Genomic DNA, 18458 nt, shown 5'->3' on the forward strand with positions numbered 1-18458 from the left:
AAAGTTGGACCCTTACCTTACACTATATACAGAAATTAACTCAAAATGGATCAAAGATTTAAATGTAAAACCTAAAATTATAAAATTCCTACAAGAAAACAGGGGAAAAGCTTCATGACATTGGATCTGTTGTTGGAAGCAATGCAAGTGATAAGACAATAGAGTAACACCTTTAAAGTACTAGGAAAGAAAAAAAACCCAGTCAACCTAAAATTCTATACGCAGCAAAAATACCTTTCAATAATAAAGGTAAAATTGAGACATTTTAGACATACAGAAGCTGAAAAAATTTCTCATCAGCAGATCCTCACTACAAGAAATGTAAAAGGATGTCTTTCAGGCAGATGGAAAATGATACTAGATGGAATCTGTATCTAGACAAAGGAATGAAGGCCACTGGAAATGGTAACTACCTGAGTACATACGTAAGATTTTTCTTATTATTTAAATTCTTTAAAGATAATTGTTTAAATAAATAAAAACAGCAACAGTATATTGTGGGGTTTATAACATAAAAGTAAAAAGGAATGACAACCATAATATAAAGGCTGGGAAGGTAGAAATGGAAGCTTCTTATACTATATGTGAAGTTGTATAATATCACTTAAAGGCACTATAATAAGTTGAAGATATATACTATAAGGCCTGAAGTATCACTAAAATGTCAAAACAAAAAATTATAAACAATAAACCAACGAAGGAGATTAAAATATAAAGCATATTTGATTTATCCAAAAGAAGGCAGGAAAAGAGAGAAAACAACAGATGGGACAAGAAACAAATGGCAAGATTATAGACTTAAACCTAGCCAAAACCTAGCCATTAAATGTATAAGGTGTGATAAAAAAATACAGTGAATGTTTAAATTTTTAAAAATTATTATAGTAAAAGACACATTGCCATTAATTCCCCTCAAAATATTCCCCCTGACTTTGAACACACTTATCCCATCATTCTTGCCACTTTCTGAAGCAGTTCTGGAAGTCCTCTTTTGTGTCTTTAGTTGCACTGTTGTGGCTGCCTCGATGTCCTGAATCGATTCAAAATGTTTATTTTTCATGGTCATTTTGACTTTGGGGAAGAGCCTGAAGTTGCACGGTGCCTGATCCAGTGAATAGGTGGATGAGGACACACAGTAATGTTTTTATTTGACAAAAATTGCCATACCAGTGATGTGTGACATGGAGCCTGCCTTTCCACTGTGATCACAAAATATGGTGAATGCTGCTGCCAACTGCCATCCAACAGAAAGGCAGGGATCTTCAATACAGGACGTGGTGCGTCGAACCTTAGTAAGTGTGTGACAACTTTCAGCTTGTTCAGTGCAGTCAGTTGGGTGTGAGCTACGGTTGAGAGGTGTGTTTTAAAGTGTGCCGTAAATCATCCTCCATCATGACAACACTCTGTGTCACACATCTTCTGGTATATGGCAATTTCTGTCAAATAAAAACATTACTGTATGTCCTCATTCACCTTATTCACCGGACCTGGCACTGTGCGACTTCTGGCTCTTCCCCAAAGTGATTCAGGACATGAGCAGCCACGACAGTGCAACTAAAGACACTCACAAAAGAGGACTTCTGGGTCGGCCCCAGTGGCTCAGGTGGTTGGAGCGCTGTGCTCCTAACACTGAGGTCGCCGGTTCGATTCCCACATGGGCCAGTGATCTGCGCCCTCTACAGCTAAGGCTGTGAACAACAGCTCTCCTTGGAGCTGGGATGCCATGAGCAGCCAGAGGTTGGTGTGAACTGCCGTGAGCTACAGTGGGCTAAGTGCTGCCATGTGCCACTGTGAGTGGCCGGTGGCCACTGGCCAGCAGCCAGCGTGAGTGGCTGGCAGCCAGTGTGGGCTGCTGTGTGCTGCCATGAGTAGTCGGTGGCCAGCATGAGTGGCCAACAGCCATCATGAGCTGCCGGCAGCTGGTGAGAGTTGCTGTGAGCAGCTGACCAATGACTGATGACCGACTGCCTCAGCTGGGGGGGAGCGCAAGGCTCATCATACCAGCATGGGCCAGGGAGCTGTGTCCTACACAACTAGGCTGAGAAACATCGGCCTGAACCAGAGTGGGGGACAGCAGGAGGAGGGGAGGCAGAAAAAGGGGGAAAGAAAAAAAGAGGACTTCCAGAACTGCTTCAGAAAGTGGTAAGAACAATGGGATGTGTGTTCGAAGCAAGGGGGAGTATTTTGAGGGGGATTAATGGAAATGTGTCTTTGACTATAATACAATTTTTGAATTTCAACATTCACCATATTGTTTGGTCACACGTAAGTGATCTAAACGTTAAAAAGCTGAGATTGTAGGCCTGAATAAAAAAGTGAGACCAAACTATATGCTGCCTATAAGAAACACATTTTAAATGTAAGAACGCAAATAGACTAAAAGTAAAAGGATGGAAAAAGACACTGTGCTAACATTAGTCAAAAGAAAGTGGGACTGGCTATATTAATATCAAAGTAGATTTCCAAGAAAAGATTATTACCAGGGATCAATTCATCTAAAGGCCAATATGCACCTAACAGAGTTCCAAATGACACATAGCAACAACAGAACTGCAAGGACAAATATACAAATCTACAATTACAGTCAGAGATTTCAATACCCCTCCTTCAGTCACCAATAAAACAAGCAGGCAGAAAATTAGCAAGGACATCATAGACGTTAACAACTCTATCAACCAACCTGACATGACTGACATTTACAGAATACTCCACCCCACAAACAGCAGAATACCCATTCTTTTCAAGTATACAAGGAACATTTAACAAGACAGACCATATTTTGGGCCATAAAACAAGTCTCAACAAATTTTAGTTTCTGCCCACAACAGAATTAAATTAGAAATCAGTAACACAAGGATCCTTGAAAAAAATTCCCCAATATTTGCAGACTAAATACATGAATCAAAAAAGAAATCAAATGGATATTAAAAGTATTTTGAACTAAGTGACAATGAAAACACAACACATCAGAATTTGTGGGATACTGCTAAAGCAGTACTTAGGAAAAAATTTATAGCGTTGAACTCCTGTATTAGAAAAAATAAAGGCTTCAAATAAATGAACTAAGCTTCCACCTTAAGAAACTATTAGAATAAATTAACAGGCTTAGAGTTGGAGAGGGTGGGGTATAAGACAACTGTTAGTTTCGTTGCTTTGTAGCCCTTACCATGGGAAATCGTTCTCCCCTCATTATCCATTCCATGTGATTCTGGTGGGGCTGGAATGTATAGTAGCCAATACCCTCAGAGTACGCAGCCTGTAATAGTATTCTGTCACCCTGGATACAGTGACTGGTCCAAGGAGTCACACTAATCCAAGCTGGGCCCATGAGAGACTTTTCCTGGGATTTATCTATATTAAATATACTGAAGTAGGGAAGGCGATGTCTTTCTGTTTCCTCCAGGCTTTCCTCACTGGCTAACGTAAGCCTAGAGCAATGTGTGCCATGCCCGCCCCACCTCCACCAATAGGGAAGGAGACTCTTGCCAATGGGACAGAATGGGCCAGGGAGAAGCACAGCGGAGAAAGGCAGAATCCTCAGGCTATACTTTGAGCCCTTGGATCTATCCAGACCTGAAGCCAAACCACTCCTTTCCTTGGTGACTTATGAGCCAATCAGTTCCCCTTGGGGAAACCACCCGGTTCAACCCATTTGGGGAAGTTGCCTCACCTCAGACCCCTACGCCTTGTAAGAGAGTCAAGAGACATGACAACAGGACAATGGCATATTTATTTACAATTGGACCAAAAAAGGCATACAGGCATTTTTTTTTTAATTAAAAATAATAATGACGATGATTAAAAAAGTCAGAAAAATCGATGATGTTTAAACACTTTATAAGTTCATTTTCCTACTCGCCCCAAAAGAGAATCTCTTAGGGGAAAAAATCCAAGATTTGAATAAACAAAAGACTCCATTATCATTCTCTCACTGCTTGGGTTCCCTTTTCTCCAACTGATTCTTGGTGGCCGCCGCTTGGCACTGCAGAGTTACTGTGACGCAAGGTTGGGAAGTTCACTGCTTTGATTGGTAGAGGTGGTAAAGGCTGTTGGAAGAATCTGGAAGGGGGGAGGGGGTAGAAAGTGTTCCTAGCTTAACCAGCATCCTGAGCTTTGTCTGTGGTGGGATTCCCAAAGTAGCTGGAACAAAGGTGAGTGGCTGTTCCTTAAACCCTAATCCCAGGGTAGGTTTGGTCTCTTGCAATTTAAGAGCAAGTGTTTGTGACATGCACAGCGTGGGCAGGAGGTTGGCCCCAAGAGTGGGTACTGATGGTGGAGCCAAGCCAGCCATGTTAGCTCCCTTTTTCTAACTTGCGGAAACGGGGAAGGAATGACAGAACTTGCCTTCCATCTCCCTTCTCACCAGCAATTTTCTGGGTGTTCCCCAAAGGCGACAAGAACTCAGATGGGAGGGGGAGAGGAAGGAGGGTCTAGCTATAAAAGAGCTGTGCACGAGCACTGTGGCTGGGGGATGTCAGGGAGGGAATGCCTCTCCCCCGCCACTTAAAGGAAGGGATCTGAGGTTTCCAGACCTTGTTCTGCCCTAGAGGTGGGAAAGGGGGGTCTCGCCACCAGCACACTTTGCAAAGAGCAGCAATCCCCCGAGGAAAAGGTTGGGGAGCAATCCTGAGGGGTGAGGACCCTCAGCCCAGACAGACACGTGGACACTGGCTTGGCTCTGGAAATACCTGGCCCCAGGTCCAGGGCTTCTTGGCACAAAAACAATTCACTGTAGGTCTCTCCTCTGGTCCAGCAAATTCCTGCTGCTCTGAGCAGGGGTGAATCCTGCTGTCCTGGGGTACTTGGCCTCCAGTGCATCCACGGGATTTCCTTGTAGCAACCAAGATTTGGGCTTGCTTCTGGTGACAAGAAACCTGGAGGCCTGGCTGGAAGCCCTGCCTCAAGCAGCCCTGGGAAGAGGCTGGGAGGACAGAAGAGGGAGGGAAAGGGCTGGCAGAGGCTAGTTGGCACTGGGAATGCATGTCTGGACCAGTGTGCTTTTCACGGCATCAATGGCGAGGGCAGGCGGTGAGAGGCTCGGAAATCTCACTGAAGCCCCAGAAGGCTCGGCGTTTCCTTTTCCAGTTAGTCGTGGGGTGGCCAACAGCCCTGAGGAACTGAGGTGGAGACAGTGACCAAAACCCAGTGTCTCGGTGGACTTGTCCACGCTGGATCCATTTGTTAAAAAAACTAAGGAAAAAACTCCAAATGAAAAATAAACTTGGGTAAACAGGTCCGAGAGTTCCTGCTGGAGGGAACTTTCTTAGCACTGAAGAAAAAACAACGCACACAAACCTCATCCCTCATGGAACTGGAATATGATGAAGAAAAATGTAAGATTTACCTATAGGCCCTCCCGCCCCCCACGCAGCCCCAGGATCCAGGAACACTGTGCCAGGAGTTACATTCCAAACGAGCAGGAGTTATTTTATTTTGCGTGCCTGCAGTTCTCCACGCAGGGTGGCTTCCAGTCCATGGACGGAGTGGGCCTGGCCAGGGTCCAGCCCCATCAGTCTATCTTCACAGCAGCATAAATCTTGCGGACAAACATGTAGGCTGCATAGAAGCCGATGGTGCCCGTGAGGAGCCAGAAGGACAGGACCATGAGGGCCGTGTAGCCAAAGTAGAGGAGAGAGGGGATGAATTCGACGATGTCCAGCTGGGGCATGAGCGGGGGAGAGAAGAGGGGTAGATGCTTAGTGCCCGCCTGCCATGGCCAACTGGGCCCCCGCCCCACCTCCTCTGATCTGGTGGTGAAGCTGAAGCCTGGCTGGGGCAGGGGCTTGCTCCTGGTGAGCAGTGAGGGGCAGGTGGGGCCCACAGCCACGGCGAACCTTCATCAGTACGAGGGCCTGTGCATTGCCTTGGAGTCTCACGACCACCATGGTAGGTTATTAGCCCACGTTACAGATGGCGGAGGGGGTTTAAACAACACCCGCAGTTAGACGGCTAGGAAGCAGAAGGAGCTGGGACCTGGGGCTAGAGGGCTAGGAGTCCCAGGCTAACTCCACTGCCCCAGGCCATTTCTGGCAGGGGTAGGAGTCTTCTGGGGGAAAGGACTAGGACACTGGGAGGCAGGTGTGACCTCAGGGGCCAGGGCCGGAATGCAGTAGGTAGGCGTGGCCATCGCTGCCACTTCTTCACCCTCCACAGTCCCCAGAAAGTACAGTAACATTCCTGGATGGCTGGGGCATCCACCCGGGAGCGGGGGGACGAGAGAGGGTCCAAGGTTTTCGGCTCAAGGACCAGAGTCGCCACCTGCCGGCCCCAGCCTAGTCCTCTCCTCCTGGGAGCGCCTCAGTCTCTTCTGTTAACTCACAGGGATGTTATCAGGGAGCATGTGGGACTCGTCTGCAGAGTTCAGAGGCCGGGGCAGGGAGGCCAGGGCTCCGGGTTTGGTGGTGCTTGTTGGGCCAAGTGGCGCTCATCTAGAACCTTGGCACTAAGCACATGAGAGCCGAGTGGGGCCTGTTCCAGGGCTCATGGGCAGACACATGGTCACAAAATGCCAGGGGCCCAGAAAGAAACAATAAAGGTGACTGTTTTGAGACCTCCTCCCTAAGGTCAAACATTTTCAACCTGGGGGTAAAGGCCATGTTTTCAGGCTCAACCCCCATCTCTCCTTCTATAAGCTTTCTCATGGCTGGAGATGGGGTGAGGGAGATGGGAGCTGGGGGTAGGGGACAGGGCAGTGGTAAATCGGGTGGTAAAACCTGGAAAGAGACGAAGCAAAAGGCAGTGCTAGAAAGGTCCTTCGAGTTCAGAGAGGCCAAGGCCATCATTTTATAGCCAAGGCTCTGAGGCTGGAGGAGGAAGATTTTAGAACAGAGAACGGGGCAGAGGGAGGAAGAACAGGAGGCTTTGATGTGACTCCGAGGGAGCGGGTGAGGGCTACGGTTTTCTTTGCCCAACGCTATCTCATGTCTTCCTTCTGCCCAGTGTCTTGGGGTACCCATTCCCGACTTTGTGGTCCTGTTGGGGCTGTCAGTCCTCGTACAAAACCTAAGCTCGTCAGTCGGAGTATTGGACCTGAGGAACAGTAAGGGACGGCATGTAACCAGGGCCAGGAAGAGTCTTCCCTGGGATTGATAATATGGTGGTAGAAGAAAGATGTTCTTTTAGCTCCAGGGCTACAAAACTGAAAAGACGAGACTCTAGGGCTGCCACTGGCCATCTTTCCACCTTGTGGAAAAATCCTGGCAGCAGTCTAAAGCCAAGAAATCACACACAGAACTGAGGCGTGGACTCAGAGCCCAAACATCATTTGAGATGCGGATCTAACCATGCCTGAAGCCACATACATCAATCACTACATTCTCTTTTGGCTTAAGCCATTTGGAACTGGCTTTTGGTCACTTTCCACTCAAAAGAGTTCTGATTAATAAGGGCTATAGAGGAGGGAAATTAGATTTGTTCTGGATGACTCCAGGAATACCAGTCTGATGAGGGAAGTTACAGGGAGGGAGATTCAGTTCAGTGTGAATCAAGGAAGAACTCGATAATAGCAGGAGCTATCCAAAGAGAGAGTGGGAGTGTCAGGAGGGAGTGTCTTCTGTTGCTGATGTGCTAGGGCAGGGGTCAACAAACTCTTAAAGGGCCAAGTTATAAATAGTTTAGGTTTTACAGGACTTACAGCCTCTGTTGAAACTACTCAACTCTGCCACTGTGAAAGCAGCCACAGACGGTATGTAAAAGAAGTCGCATGGCTGTGTTCCAATAAAACTTTATTTACAAAACCAGGCCTGCTGGCCCCATGGGTTAGTTTGCTGACCCCTGAGCTAGATGATCACTTGTTGGAATCACTGGAAAAGAGGGGCACTGTCAGCAAATTGGAAACGGGTGGATCCTGCACTAAATGATCCTTTCAGTCCTTTCCAATCTGACATTTTTGGGAAAGAACATTCCAAGTTTCAACCAACTGACTTATGACCCTAGTTTGGGAATACACCCTGGTTGCAAGCAGAGGACTGCTTGCTTTTGGGTTTTGGAGACCCCAAGGACAGCGGGTGAGAGCAAGTCTTCAGTGCTAGCCTCGGAGCTGAGGGGTCCACCAGAGCGCCCCAGACTCCTTCCTCTCAGTGGCCATGGTTTGTGTCATGCACGAATCTACCAGAACTCTGTGGGGATGTCTGTATTCGTACTCATGCCACTCTTTGGGACAACAGGCTCTGTGAATGTGCCTGAGTCAGGTGAGCCAGGCTCCCTTCAGTCACCCACACTTGCCCTATGTGGCTCTCACAGCACGATGCTCCATGATGCAGGCAAAGCCCTGGCCTGGCCATTCTTATTTTGAAGGACCAAACGGTACTTGAATGAAGAAAGGAAGTAAGCCGCCAGAGACAGGATGCCTGAGGTCCTGCATTTGGGTACTAAAGGCTATTTCAGCATCTTCTGCTTTTGTCTTTATTGACTCTTCTCATTTACCTTCTTTATTCTTTCATGTTACCTTCCCCCCTAGCTTCTTGTGGTGAATATTGTATTATCAGTCTCTCTTATTTCCTATTAAAAGCACTGTATGGTGATATATTTCCTTTAAGTACCCCTTGGCTCCATGTCACAGGTTTTGCATGTAATATTCTCACTGTTACATATTCTGAAGGCTTTTGTCTTCCAAACGTACAGGACACAGATTCTCTCTTTCCTAAAAAGATGCATGTTCTAGAGAAGAAACAGTTCTATACTGGCATTGATCCTCCCCATTCTTGGTGGGAAAGTAAGATTCAAACACTTGAGTTTTTCCCCAGCACCCTCCCCTTCACCATCCTTTCCTGAAAGGGCTAAGGGGCTCCCTCACATAGGTACCTTGTTAACAAAATAAAAGATGGCATAGACCAGGACGTAGAATGCAGATCCCCCGGAGACTAGGAAATTCCTCCACCACCAGCGGTAATCCTGAGGAGAAAACAGAAGGGTCAGGTGTCTCCAGGAAGAACCTCTTCCCCAAGTTTCACAGTTGCCCGAGGGGTTAAAGGCTCTGGGTAAGAACAGTAATATTTGGGGGGACGGGAATGTTTTATATCTTGACTGTGATGGTAGTTTCGCAGCTGTATGTTTTTAAAAACAGAATTGTAGACTAAAGAGGGTGAACTTTATTATTTGTAAATTATACCTCAATTTTTAAAAATCAACAACAAAACAGTAATAACTAACATTTCTTGAGCAGATGCTCCCCAGGCACTATTCTAAGCGCTATCTGTGAAGCAGCTCAGTTTCATCCTTGTAGCAGCCCTGAGTCAGGTCCTACTGTTGTCCCTGTCACATGAGGAAGGCACAGAGAGGATAAGCGACTGCCAACCAGAGCCGCTAATGGAGCAGCCAGATGAATAAACGGAGGCTCCACAGAGAGGTTAAGCAAGGTACTTGCCTAAGACGGTGTGGCCAGAAAGGGGGTGGATGGGAATCCCATGGGAAACCCGGACAGCCTCACTGACCCACTGACTGCTGGACCAGCTCCCCACGCCCAACTCCTGGCCCCAGCCCCTCACCTCTGCACACAGCTGGAAGTACACCATGACAATGCTGATCTGCGAGCAGGACACCACCAGGATGATGAAGACGAGGAACAGGAAGCCAAAGAGGTAATAGAACTGATTTTCCCAGATGGCCTGTGGACACACCGCAGCTGGCGGTCAGCTGGCCTGCCTCCACCCAGTGCCCTTCCCCTGGCACACCCGGCCTGTTCTCTGGACGCCAGCCTCAGTCAGGACTAGCATACCACCTGTCAGCAGGGCAGGAATGGAAACACCATCATGCCATCAAGGCCTGTGGGCCTGGCATACGGCTGTGATGGCCCCTCCTCCCTGGAGCACAGGGTGAGCCAGGCTGCCCTTAGGGAGTGGCTGGGACAAGGCTGACCCTGCAATGGGTGGGCTCCAGCCTGAAAATCCTACCCCCAAAATTACACAGCAGCCACCACCACTTAGGGGCAGCTTACCACGTGCCAGGCAAGCTACATGCTTCATGGACATCTCCACATGTGAACCTATGAGAGTATGGACTTCTGCAGCTGAGGAAGTCAAGGCTCAGAGGCTGGTGATTGGTGCAGGGCCACACAGAGAATGAGGTGGCCTCCGTGGGAAAGCAGCCAACCCGTCCTCTGACCCTCGTCCTAGGCAGGGCTGGGGGGGTGAGGGGATCTCAGCAGGAGGGGCTGGACACTCTAGAGCAGTGGATACTGCCCAGCACTTACTGATGCAAAGTGCTCTCTGTGCTGGGCACCGAGCTAGGTCAGCTACAATGAGATGGCTATCAAGTGCCCTACTGTCAACTTTCCTCTTGGCACGCCTGGGACACGAGCCGTCGTCCTCACAACCACAGCTACAATTTAACAGCACATCTCACATGCTAAGCACGGTGCTTTTCGCAGACATTATCCCATTCCAGCCTCACAGGGATCCTGAGAATCCCCCACTTTCCTGAGAGTTTTGAGTAACTCAGGTAAAGATGTGTAGGGCTCCGGGAATCAAAGCAGATGCAACAATGATATTCATAGTGGTGGTGACTGATTGCAGCATCACTGGGGCAGCGTCTTTTGACTGAGCCCTGCCCACACACCAGGCCCTGTACACGTGCCGCATCTCATTTAACCCTCTAAGCTGTCCTGAGAGGCAGGACTATTACCCCATGTCAGGGTGAAGCCTGGGGGCTCCGAGAGGTTAAATGGCCTGCCTGCAATTTCATCGGCAGTAAGAGGCCGAGCATCTCAGTGGAGAGACCAGGCCAGCGGGAGTGAAGGCTGTGTGTGTGGAGGGGGCGGGGCGCAGGCAGCAGTACTCACACTGAAGATGAAGAAAAGCTCGATGAACATGGCGCCAAAGGGCAGGATCCCAGCCATGAGAATGCTGCGGCAGGACGGGAAGGTTAGCACTGCGAGGAGACCCGGCCACCGGAAGCCCCCGACTCCTTCCCGGACAGCCCGACTGAGAGTGTTTCTAGGGTGTGGTGGCCCTAATTCTTTTGGCATGCTTTTGTACCATTATAGCCTCTTGAGAGGTAGGCAGGGTGGGCATCGTCTCTCCACTTTATAGATGGGGAAACTGAGGCACAGAGAGGTGGGGTGACTTGCCTGAAGTCCAAGGGATGGTCTTCACCTGTCTCACTGCACCCTCCACCCCTCCCCTGTCCTGGTTCCTAGGCCGACACCAAGTCTGGCCACACTTGGTCGTCTTTGTCATGGAGTGAAGCTAAGCTTTCAGGAAGTCCGCTACAGTGGCCGAGCTGCAGAACAGCTGTCACAGCATCCTCGGGGGCAGGGGGCGGGGTACCTTCTTCCATGTCATCCTAAGGAGATGGCTCAGGGCAGTGTTGGCCTCACCCACTCCAGAAGGCCCCTGCTGGAGACTCACCCCACAAAGCGGTTCATGTACCAGCGCTGCTCAGGGATCTGCCGGGGAATCTGGTTGGTTCGCACAGGGTTGTCATACGGCTGCTTGCGGAAGCCGAAGTAATAGCCCAGGTAGACGAGGGGCAGGGAGATCCCGAACCACATGCACAGCAGGGCCACCATGGTGGGGAAGGGCACCTGCGGGCACAGCACCATGAGGCCCCACGTGGTCCTGACGCCCAGGCTGGGGGCTGTGCAGCGGGGACGGGACCTTCTGGGCTCAGCAGGGCCACCATGGGGGGTGGGCAGGGCCTACAGACACACCCCCACAGGTCTCCTGGCTGGAACCTCCTGGGGCTGACCCCAGCCCTAGGAAACAGTGGTGTGCAGGTGGTGGGCCATGTGGGCTGTGAAGATGGACCCACGGCATCCCAGGGCTGTCATCCAAGGAGGAATGGGGAAAGAACAGAGACGAAGGGAAGTGAGAACAACGAAGGGGAGATGAAGAGGCCAGAATGAAGGGAAATTACACATGGTACGTTCAGTGAAGAAACAAAGGGAAAAAACAAAACTGCACAGATAGTGTGTTCCTCATTTTGTTAAAATAAAACCCCACAATATACTACTAAGTAAATGAAGCAGGTTATAAAACCGTATGTCTAGAACTCCATTTTAATAAAAACACCCCAATATTTATATGTATAAGTGTCTAGAAAGGCCTATGCCAGAAAGTTAACAGTACTTCCTCAGCTGGGATATGGGGGATTAGAACTGATTTTTCATTTTCTTCTTCTTCTTCTCTAAAGTATTACTTTTTTGTAAGATTCATACAAGAAAGAAAGAAATTAATATATGTCAAATGTTTAGAACAGGACTTATTTAAAAGTAAGTACCATATAAACATTTGCTATTATTATTTCATAATTTTTAAATCACATCATTTGATTTTAAATAAATAAATAAAAAAAGAAAAAGAAAAAAGAACACACAGTAAAGATCATACAGTATTTATCTCTGGGCGGTTGGATTATGGGTTATTTCTAACTTCTTCTTTAACTTCTCTGTACTTTCCAAAATTTCTACAAAGCGTATTTGTAATGAGCAGTTGGTAATTGGGAGAAAAATGTTGAAAGAGAGAAGGAATACAGGTATAAAGAGGAAGTGAGAGGAAGAGCATGATTCTGTGTTTCCTGAGGGCGGCATCCTGGACTGCTGGAAAGAACCCCGTCCTCCAGGAACCGAGGCTAGAAACCTCCCCCAAGAACCTTTAGGGGGCACCTGCAGGTGGAGAGGCAGCGGCTCTACCCACTGTGGCTGGGATGGCAAATGCCTGCCTCACTTCTACCGCAGTCCTGCTAATCGATCAAGACCCCCTCTCCCCACCACCAATGAGTTCACAATTCTACTCTGAGTCCTGGGCAGCTGTCAGCAGTGACTGGGGCTGGCACAGTCCTGCTCTGAGGACAGGACAACCTGCAGGGGCTGGTGCCGAGGGGCAGGGCCATTTGGGGGAGAGCCTTGTTTTGGGATACTGAGCTAACAAACTCACACCAAGCAGCTTTCCCTTGGTTGAGACCAAGGGAAATTCCCCGGTTGGCCCCTGGCCTGTGGAAACCTCCCTATAGAGAAGTGAGCTTTGGCCAGCTGTCTGAAAGAGCTCACAGGAAGGTCAGGGCACAGGCAGATGGATGGGCAGGGCTGGGGAAACCCCAGCTAACCCTCAGCCCTTAGGGCTTGGAACAGAACTTGGGGACTCAGAAAAGGGAAGGGAATGGCAGGAAGTGACCTGCAGGAGTGGGGCTGAGCACAGCTGGCCCTCTCTCACTGGGGAGGCTGCTTACCGCTCCTGATGAGTGCTTTCCCCAGATGAAGCAATTCAGTACAAAGCAGATGCCGAAAACCACGCCAGGGTACAACGTCGCTGTCTGGAAGCAAGAGAAGCCGGGTTGGGGAGCTGCATCTAGGGAGCTCCCACCACTCTCAGTGGAGCCCCCAGACTAGAAGTTCTCAACCCCTCCTTGTTCTCCAGGACCCAGCTGAAGGATCATTCCCCCCAGAAAGCATTCCCTGACCCCCAGACTAGGCAGGCCCCCTGTTCTCTAGCCTCTGAGATCCCTGAACTGCCCCTTCCTTCCTTCCCAGGCAGAGCACCAGGCCTCTGGTTGAGCCTCTTACCGCTTGGCTGCCTGAGAGTCCAGGAGGGCCACTGACCACAATGCCTGATGCCCTCTGCAATCTGCCATTCAACCTCAGCTGCTAGTGTCACCTTTGGTCCACAGCCCTCCAACCCACTAACCGGTCACCACTCCAGCATGTCCCTGTCCCCGGGCCTTTATGTAGGTAGTCAACACCTCAGGGTCTCGGCCTCCTGCGTGCTAATGTTGTACCAAGGGCTTTTCACGCTCAGTCTCTTTCCACCCACACAACCAGGGGCAGCTCAAAAGTCATTTCCTCCCTTCCTGCTTTACTCTGCCGTGTAGCAGCAAGTCCTCGTTTGCCTTCCTGGCTGAAATGTATGGACTACACACTGTGCTAGATCCCAGGGGTAAGAACAGGAAAAAAGTTCCAGGGAGGAAGACAGACCCCTAAAGGGGGAAGACCATACACGGCACACCTTGTAGGCACAAGGCACTGCCCAGGCTCCTCTGGGCACCAAAGAGGACACAAAATGGGGGAGGGGGGCTCCTGGGCTAGTAAGACTTAAAGGATGAGGCAAGGAGAGTGCGGGGGTGGCGTGCCCAGGCTGAGAGGATGGCAGAGGCTGGAGGAGAGAAGAAGGGTTGAATGCCCACACTGCTGCGAGCTGTAGTAAACGCCCACCTGTGGAGGGAGGCAGAGCACCAGGGAAGGGTCAGAATCTTGCAGGGAGGCAAGGGGGGCCTAGGACAGTCAAGGGTCCAGGTGAGAGGCAAAGATGCCTAAACCTGGGCAAGAGTCCTGGGAATGGAGATGGGAGGAAATTCATGGACTATTGGCAGGAACACCCTCAACACTTGGTATCTGAGAGGAGGTGGGGCATGAGGGAGTAGAAGGAGCACAGGAAGCTACCCAGGAGTCTGGTTTGGGGGCCGCCAGATACAAGGAGTGGGTTTTGGTATGGGACTGGCTGAGGGGGATCCTGGAGGGTATCTGGTGGGAGACTTCACCCGGGGAGGAGAAGGTGGGTTTTACACCTCTAGAGAGTGCACACAGTTGCGTGAGAAAAATGCTTATGTGTCAAGAATTCTGGAACCTTTTTTGATCCTTCCAAAATAATCACCATCACTGCTCTTCCATACTAAGGGCTTACTATATGCCAAGGGTGTGGCAGCCAGAGCTGAAACAGTCTGAGCTCCCCACCCCCAAGGCTTTCAATAGCTGTGAGAAGAGAATTCAGAATAATAAATCCTGTTATTCTGAATCCATTTCTTCTCTTGCTTGACACATCAGACAATGTAGGCTAAAAATCCCCTAAACTCAATCCCCTCATTTTATAGATGTGGCAAGCAGGGCCCTAAGAGGTGCCACCGCAGCTGTGGGTACGTGCCCAGCATCCCTGACCCTGGGGTGTGCCCCTCCCACAAGCCCCCCCAGGGCCTGCCTACTGCCCCTGAGGAGCCCAGGAAGAAGCTTCTCAGCGCCCCACCCCTGCCGGGAGGAGGTTGAGGACACTTACACAGAAGGCGCCTTTCTTCCACCGATGGCCTTTCAGAGTGCGGTACAGACGGCCAGCGGAAAATCCACCAAACACCCTGTGGGGAACGGCAGGGATCCACACCAAGGGGCCTGTTAGCTGGAGCACAGGGGCCTGTGCCAGCCCCTGGAGCCCGCGCAGACACACTTACCCCATGAACATGAAGAGGAAGCAGGCCGTGGTCATGAGAGCTCCCCGGCTGGAGGGCGACAGCATCCCAAGCATGGCGACAACTGGAGAAGGGAGGGAGGAGAGCGTCACAGGGGCTCATGGCCAGGGCCCTCGCCCCCATCCCAGGTCGGCCAACAGCCCTGGGCAGCGGGCGGGATGAGGCTCCTTCTCCCTCGCAACCGCAGACTCCCTTCCACTCGACAGGAGAAGACGGGGTCTTAGCTGGCGTTCCGAGGGGCGCAGCAGCTGCTGGGCCTCGGCTGGCTGCATCTTAACTGCAGGTCCCAGCCCACGGAGCACTGGTAGCCGACCAGACACTGCGCGGAGAGCACTATGAACGCCAGCTCACGGAATCTGCCTCATCAACCCTGCGAGGTGGAGGTTAGTTTCCCCATTTCTTAGGTAGCGAAACTGAGGCTCAGAGGTTAAGTGACTTGTCCAAGGTGACAAAGCTTGGAGGCTGAGATGAAGCTGGGATACAAATTTAGGCAGACTGGTTGCTAAGAGTTTGGATGTTAAAAGTTCACATCATAAGAAAAATAAAATTGCAGCTATTAATATGTGAGGTGATGGACGTTAACTAAACTTGTGATCATGTCACAATATATACACACATCAAATTATGTTGTACACCTTAAATACAATGTTGTGTATCAATTAAAAGATGGTTAAAATGGTAAAAAAAAAAAAAATTAGGCAGATTGACTTTAGAACTGCCTGTAACTACTGCATATTAGTTTTGATTTTTTGGGGGGTGGGTTGGGAGTGTTTACATTGATCTGATTCCAGTCCTAATACTGGTGCTGACTTGGATGAGTCACTTAATGCCTGACTGCAAAGGAGGCCAACTTCCCAGCACTGATGCGTGGCTTCACTGATGGAGTGGACGTGCGGCTACCTACAGTGCTAGAAAGCTCCGAGGAGGATCAAATCTTCAGGGCCTGGGGTCAAGAGGACCGAGCCCTTCTGCGGGGATGGACGGCTCCGTGTGGCCCAGGGATACTGACGTATGCCCCCTTCTTTAGGGAGGGAAGCCCACCCTTCTGAGGCCCGGGCTGCCCTGGTGACAGCGCCCCACACCTGGCCCGCCGGGCCCACTCACAGATGACGATGAGGATCATACAGAAGAGCTGAATGCCTGAGCCCAGCAGAGAGCTGAGGATCATGGGGTACTGGGGGGGCCTGAAGACATCACCATGCACCAGCTTCCACCCAGACTCTTCCATGGTGTCTTCCTGCAACAAAGGGCCAGAAAGTGAGACTGCTTCTTTGGCTCTGGAGAAGGTAGCTCCTGTAGGGACCATCCCCAAGGACCCACTCTGACTAGGGCTGAAGGGCCCTCAGGTGTGTCAACTAGCTCCACTCTGACACAGGAGTGTAAGTGACAAGACAAAGTGCTTCCCTGACAACTGTCACATGGGACAAGGAGGGCACAAACATGAGACTTACAGCTACACAAAGGGAAAATCTCTTCCCCAAATTCCACAAATCTAATGCATGGAAAAATAATGCAAACATTAACATACAAAAATGTTAACTGTGATAGTTTTTGGGCTGTGAGACTTAGAAGCAATTTATTTTTATAATGATTAGAAAAGTAATATGTGCTCTTACTTGTATAATAAAAAAAGTAAAAAAATTTTTGGTGTATGGTATGATATTCAAATGAACAAAAAGTGATAAATGTTTACTGTAGAAAAATTTTTAAAAATCTAGAAAGACTGAACAACAAAAGATACAAAACTCATAAACACTCAAAGATTAAAAAACCCCAAAAAGATCTGAAAATGATTTATACACTTAATACCACTGTTTTGATGTATTTCCTTTAGTACTTTATGTATGTATATTATATAATTTCTAAACAATGAAATTGGGATCATACTATATTTTCTGCATACTTATAATTTTCAGTTGACGTTTGATCATGAACATTTCCTCATGCCAATAAATATTCTTTGCAATTACCATTTTAATGTCTGTATACTTTTTCATTGTACAGCTATACCATAATATAATCAATCCATCATTATGGAATATTAGGCTATATCCAGTTTACTTAAATTATAAATAAAGCTGCAATAAATATTTCTAGACCAAGTCTTCGTGTTTTTGATGCTTTCCTTAGGGAAATTCTAGAATTACTGGATCAGAACAGGTTAACTATTTTACAATATGTACTGTATGATATGTACTGCCAATTAATTACTTTTCAGGAAATACCAATTTACACTGGCATGGGTGGCACAGGAAGGGGCTTACCTCATGTTAACCTTGCTAACAATCAGTACTATATGAAAAAAATCTGTTCATTTGAAGGTCCAAAACTGTCTTCTCATGATTGTCTGAATCTGCAATTTTGGGGGTTATCCCTAAAGTAAAAGCAGTTTTTTTACATGTTTACTAGTCATGCATAGTTTTTCATCTGTAAATTTTTTGTTCATTATCACATTACAGATTTTTAAAAAACATTTTATACCAATTATTTTATCATCTTTTTTGAAGTGTGTTGCAAATGTTGCTTTGCCATTTCACTTTTCATTTATATATTCTGACATACAGGACAGTTTTTAAATTTTTAATGTTAAATTCATCAAGTTTTCTTTCTGTGATTTCTTTCACTGCTTTTATGCTTAGGAAAGAGAAAGGCTCTCCCCATCATTTTGGGTCATAAACTTTTTTCCCCCATTTTCAGTATTGTGAGGTTTCCTCTATAAATGATGACATACACACAAGCCCTACAGCCGCACTGCCCTTCCTCTCCCAGACCACCCCGCCCTCGCCAAGACCTCGTACAATGTCATCCTCTTTGTTGTAGTTGGCAATGTCCTTCCGGAGGGTCCGAATGATAATCATACTCAGGATACCTGAAACACACAGGAGAGGAAGGGTCATCAGCACTGCCAAACAAGTCTTCTGTGGTGTTTTGCTAAGTGACAGCTGGCATGTGTGGCTTCCTCCAGTGAGAACTGGCTATGCAGCCACCTCAGGTCCTCTTCTGGGCAGAGCTGCACCCCAGTTACTTGAGGAGGGGCACTCCAGGCAGGGGGAGGAAAAAGCTGCTGGGATGGGTGTAGGCAGCCATAGGCCATTGCTTTTTATTCCAGGGAGAATGGCACCCCAGCTGCTCCATGGCTTGGTCCTACCAGCTTCTCAGCTTCTCTAGCCTTATCTCTTCCCCGGCTCCCCTCCCACTCACCCCTGGTTCTTTGCTGCTTCTCTTATCAGTTCACGGCCGCATCTCTCTCACCTCCCTGCCATTACCCAGGCTATTCCCTTTGCCCGGAATGC

General features: G+C 48.7%; 1 protein-coding gene across 4 annotated transcripts in view; it reads right to left on the bottom strand.

The window, feature by feature from the left end:
- Positions 1–3711: 3711 nt before the first annotated feature.
- The window catches only part of TM9SF4 (transmembrane 9 superfamily member 4), a 47615-nt gene continuing 32868 nt past the window's right edge, over positions 3712–18458 (bottom strand). For all 4 annotated transcript variants that reach the window (XM_074317196.1, XM_019748500.2, XM_074317197.1 and 1 more), the window contains 10 exons: positions 17964–18034; positions 16270–16402; positions 15148–15229; positions 14979–15054; positions 13165–13248; positions 11346–11521; positions 10778–10841; positions 9486–9605; positions 8803–8892; positions 3712–5659 (listed from right to left, as the gene is read on the bottom strand). In XM_074317196.1, the coding sequence (XP_074173297.1) occupies positions 5510–5659; positions 8803–8892; positions 9486–9605; positions 10778–10841; positions 11346–11521; positions 13165–13248; positions 14979–15054; positions 15148–15229; positions 16270–16402; positions 17964–18034 (1046 nt within the window). In that variant the 3' untranslated portion in view covers positions 3712–5509. The remainder of the gene's footprint in view (positions 5660–8802; positions 8893–9485; positions 9606–10777; positions 10842–11345; positions 11522–13164; positions 13249–14978; positions 15055–15147; positions 15230–16269; positions 16403–17963; positions 18035–18458) is intronic.

The sequence above is a fragment of the Rhinolophus sinicus genome, linkage group LG13, assembly GCF_036562045.2.
Source record: "Rhinolophus sinicus isolate RSC01 linkage group LG13, ASM3656204v1, whole genome shotgun sequence".
Lineage (NCBI taxonomy): Eukaryota > Metazoa > Chordata > Mammalia > Chiroptera > Rhinolophidae > Rhinolophus > Rhinolophus sinicus.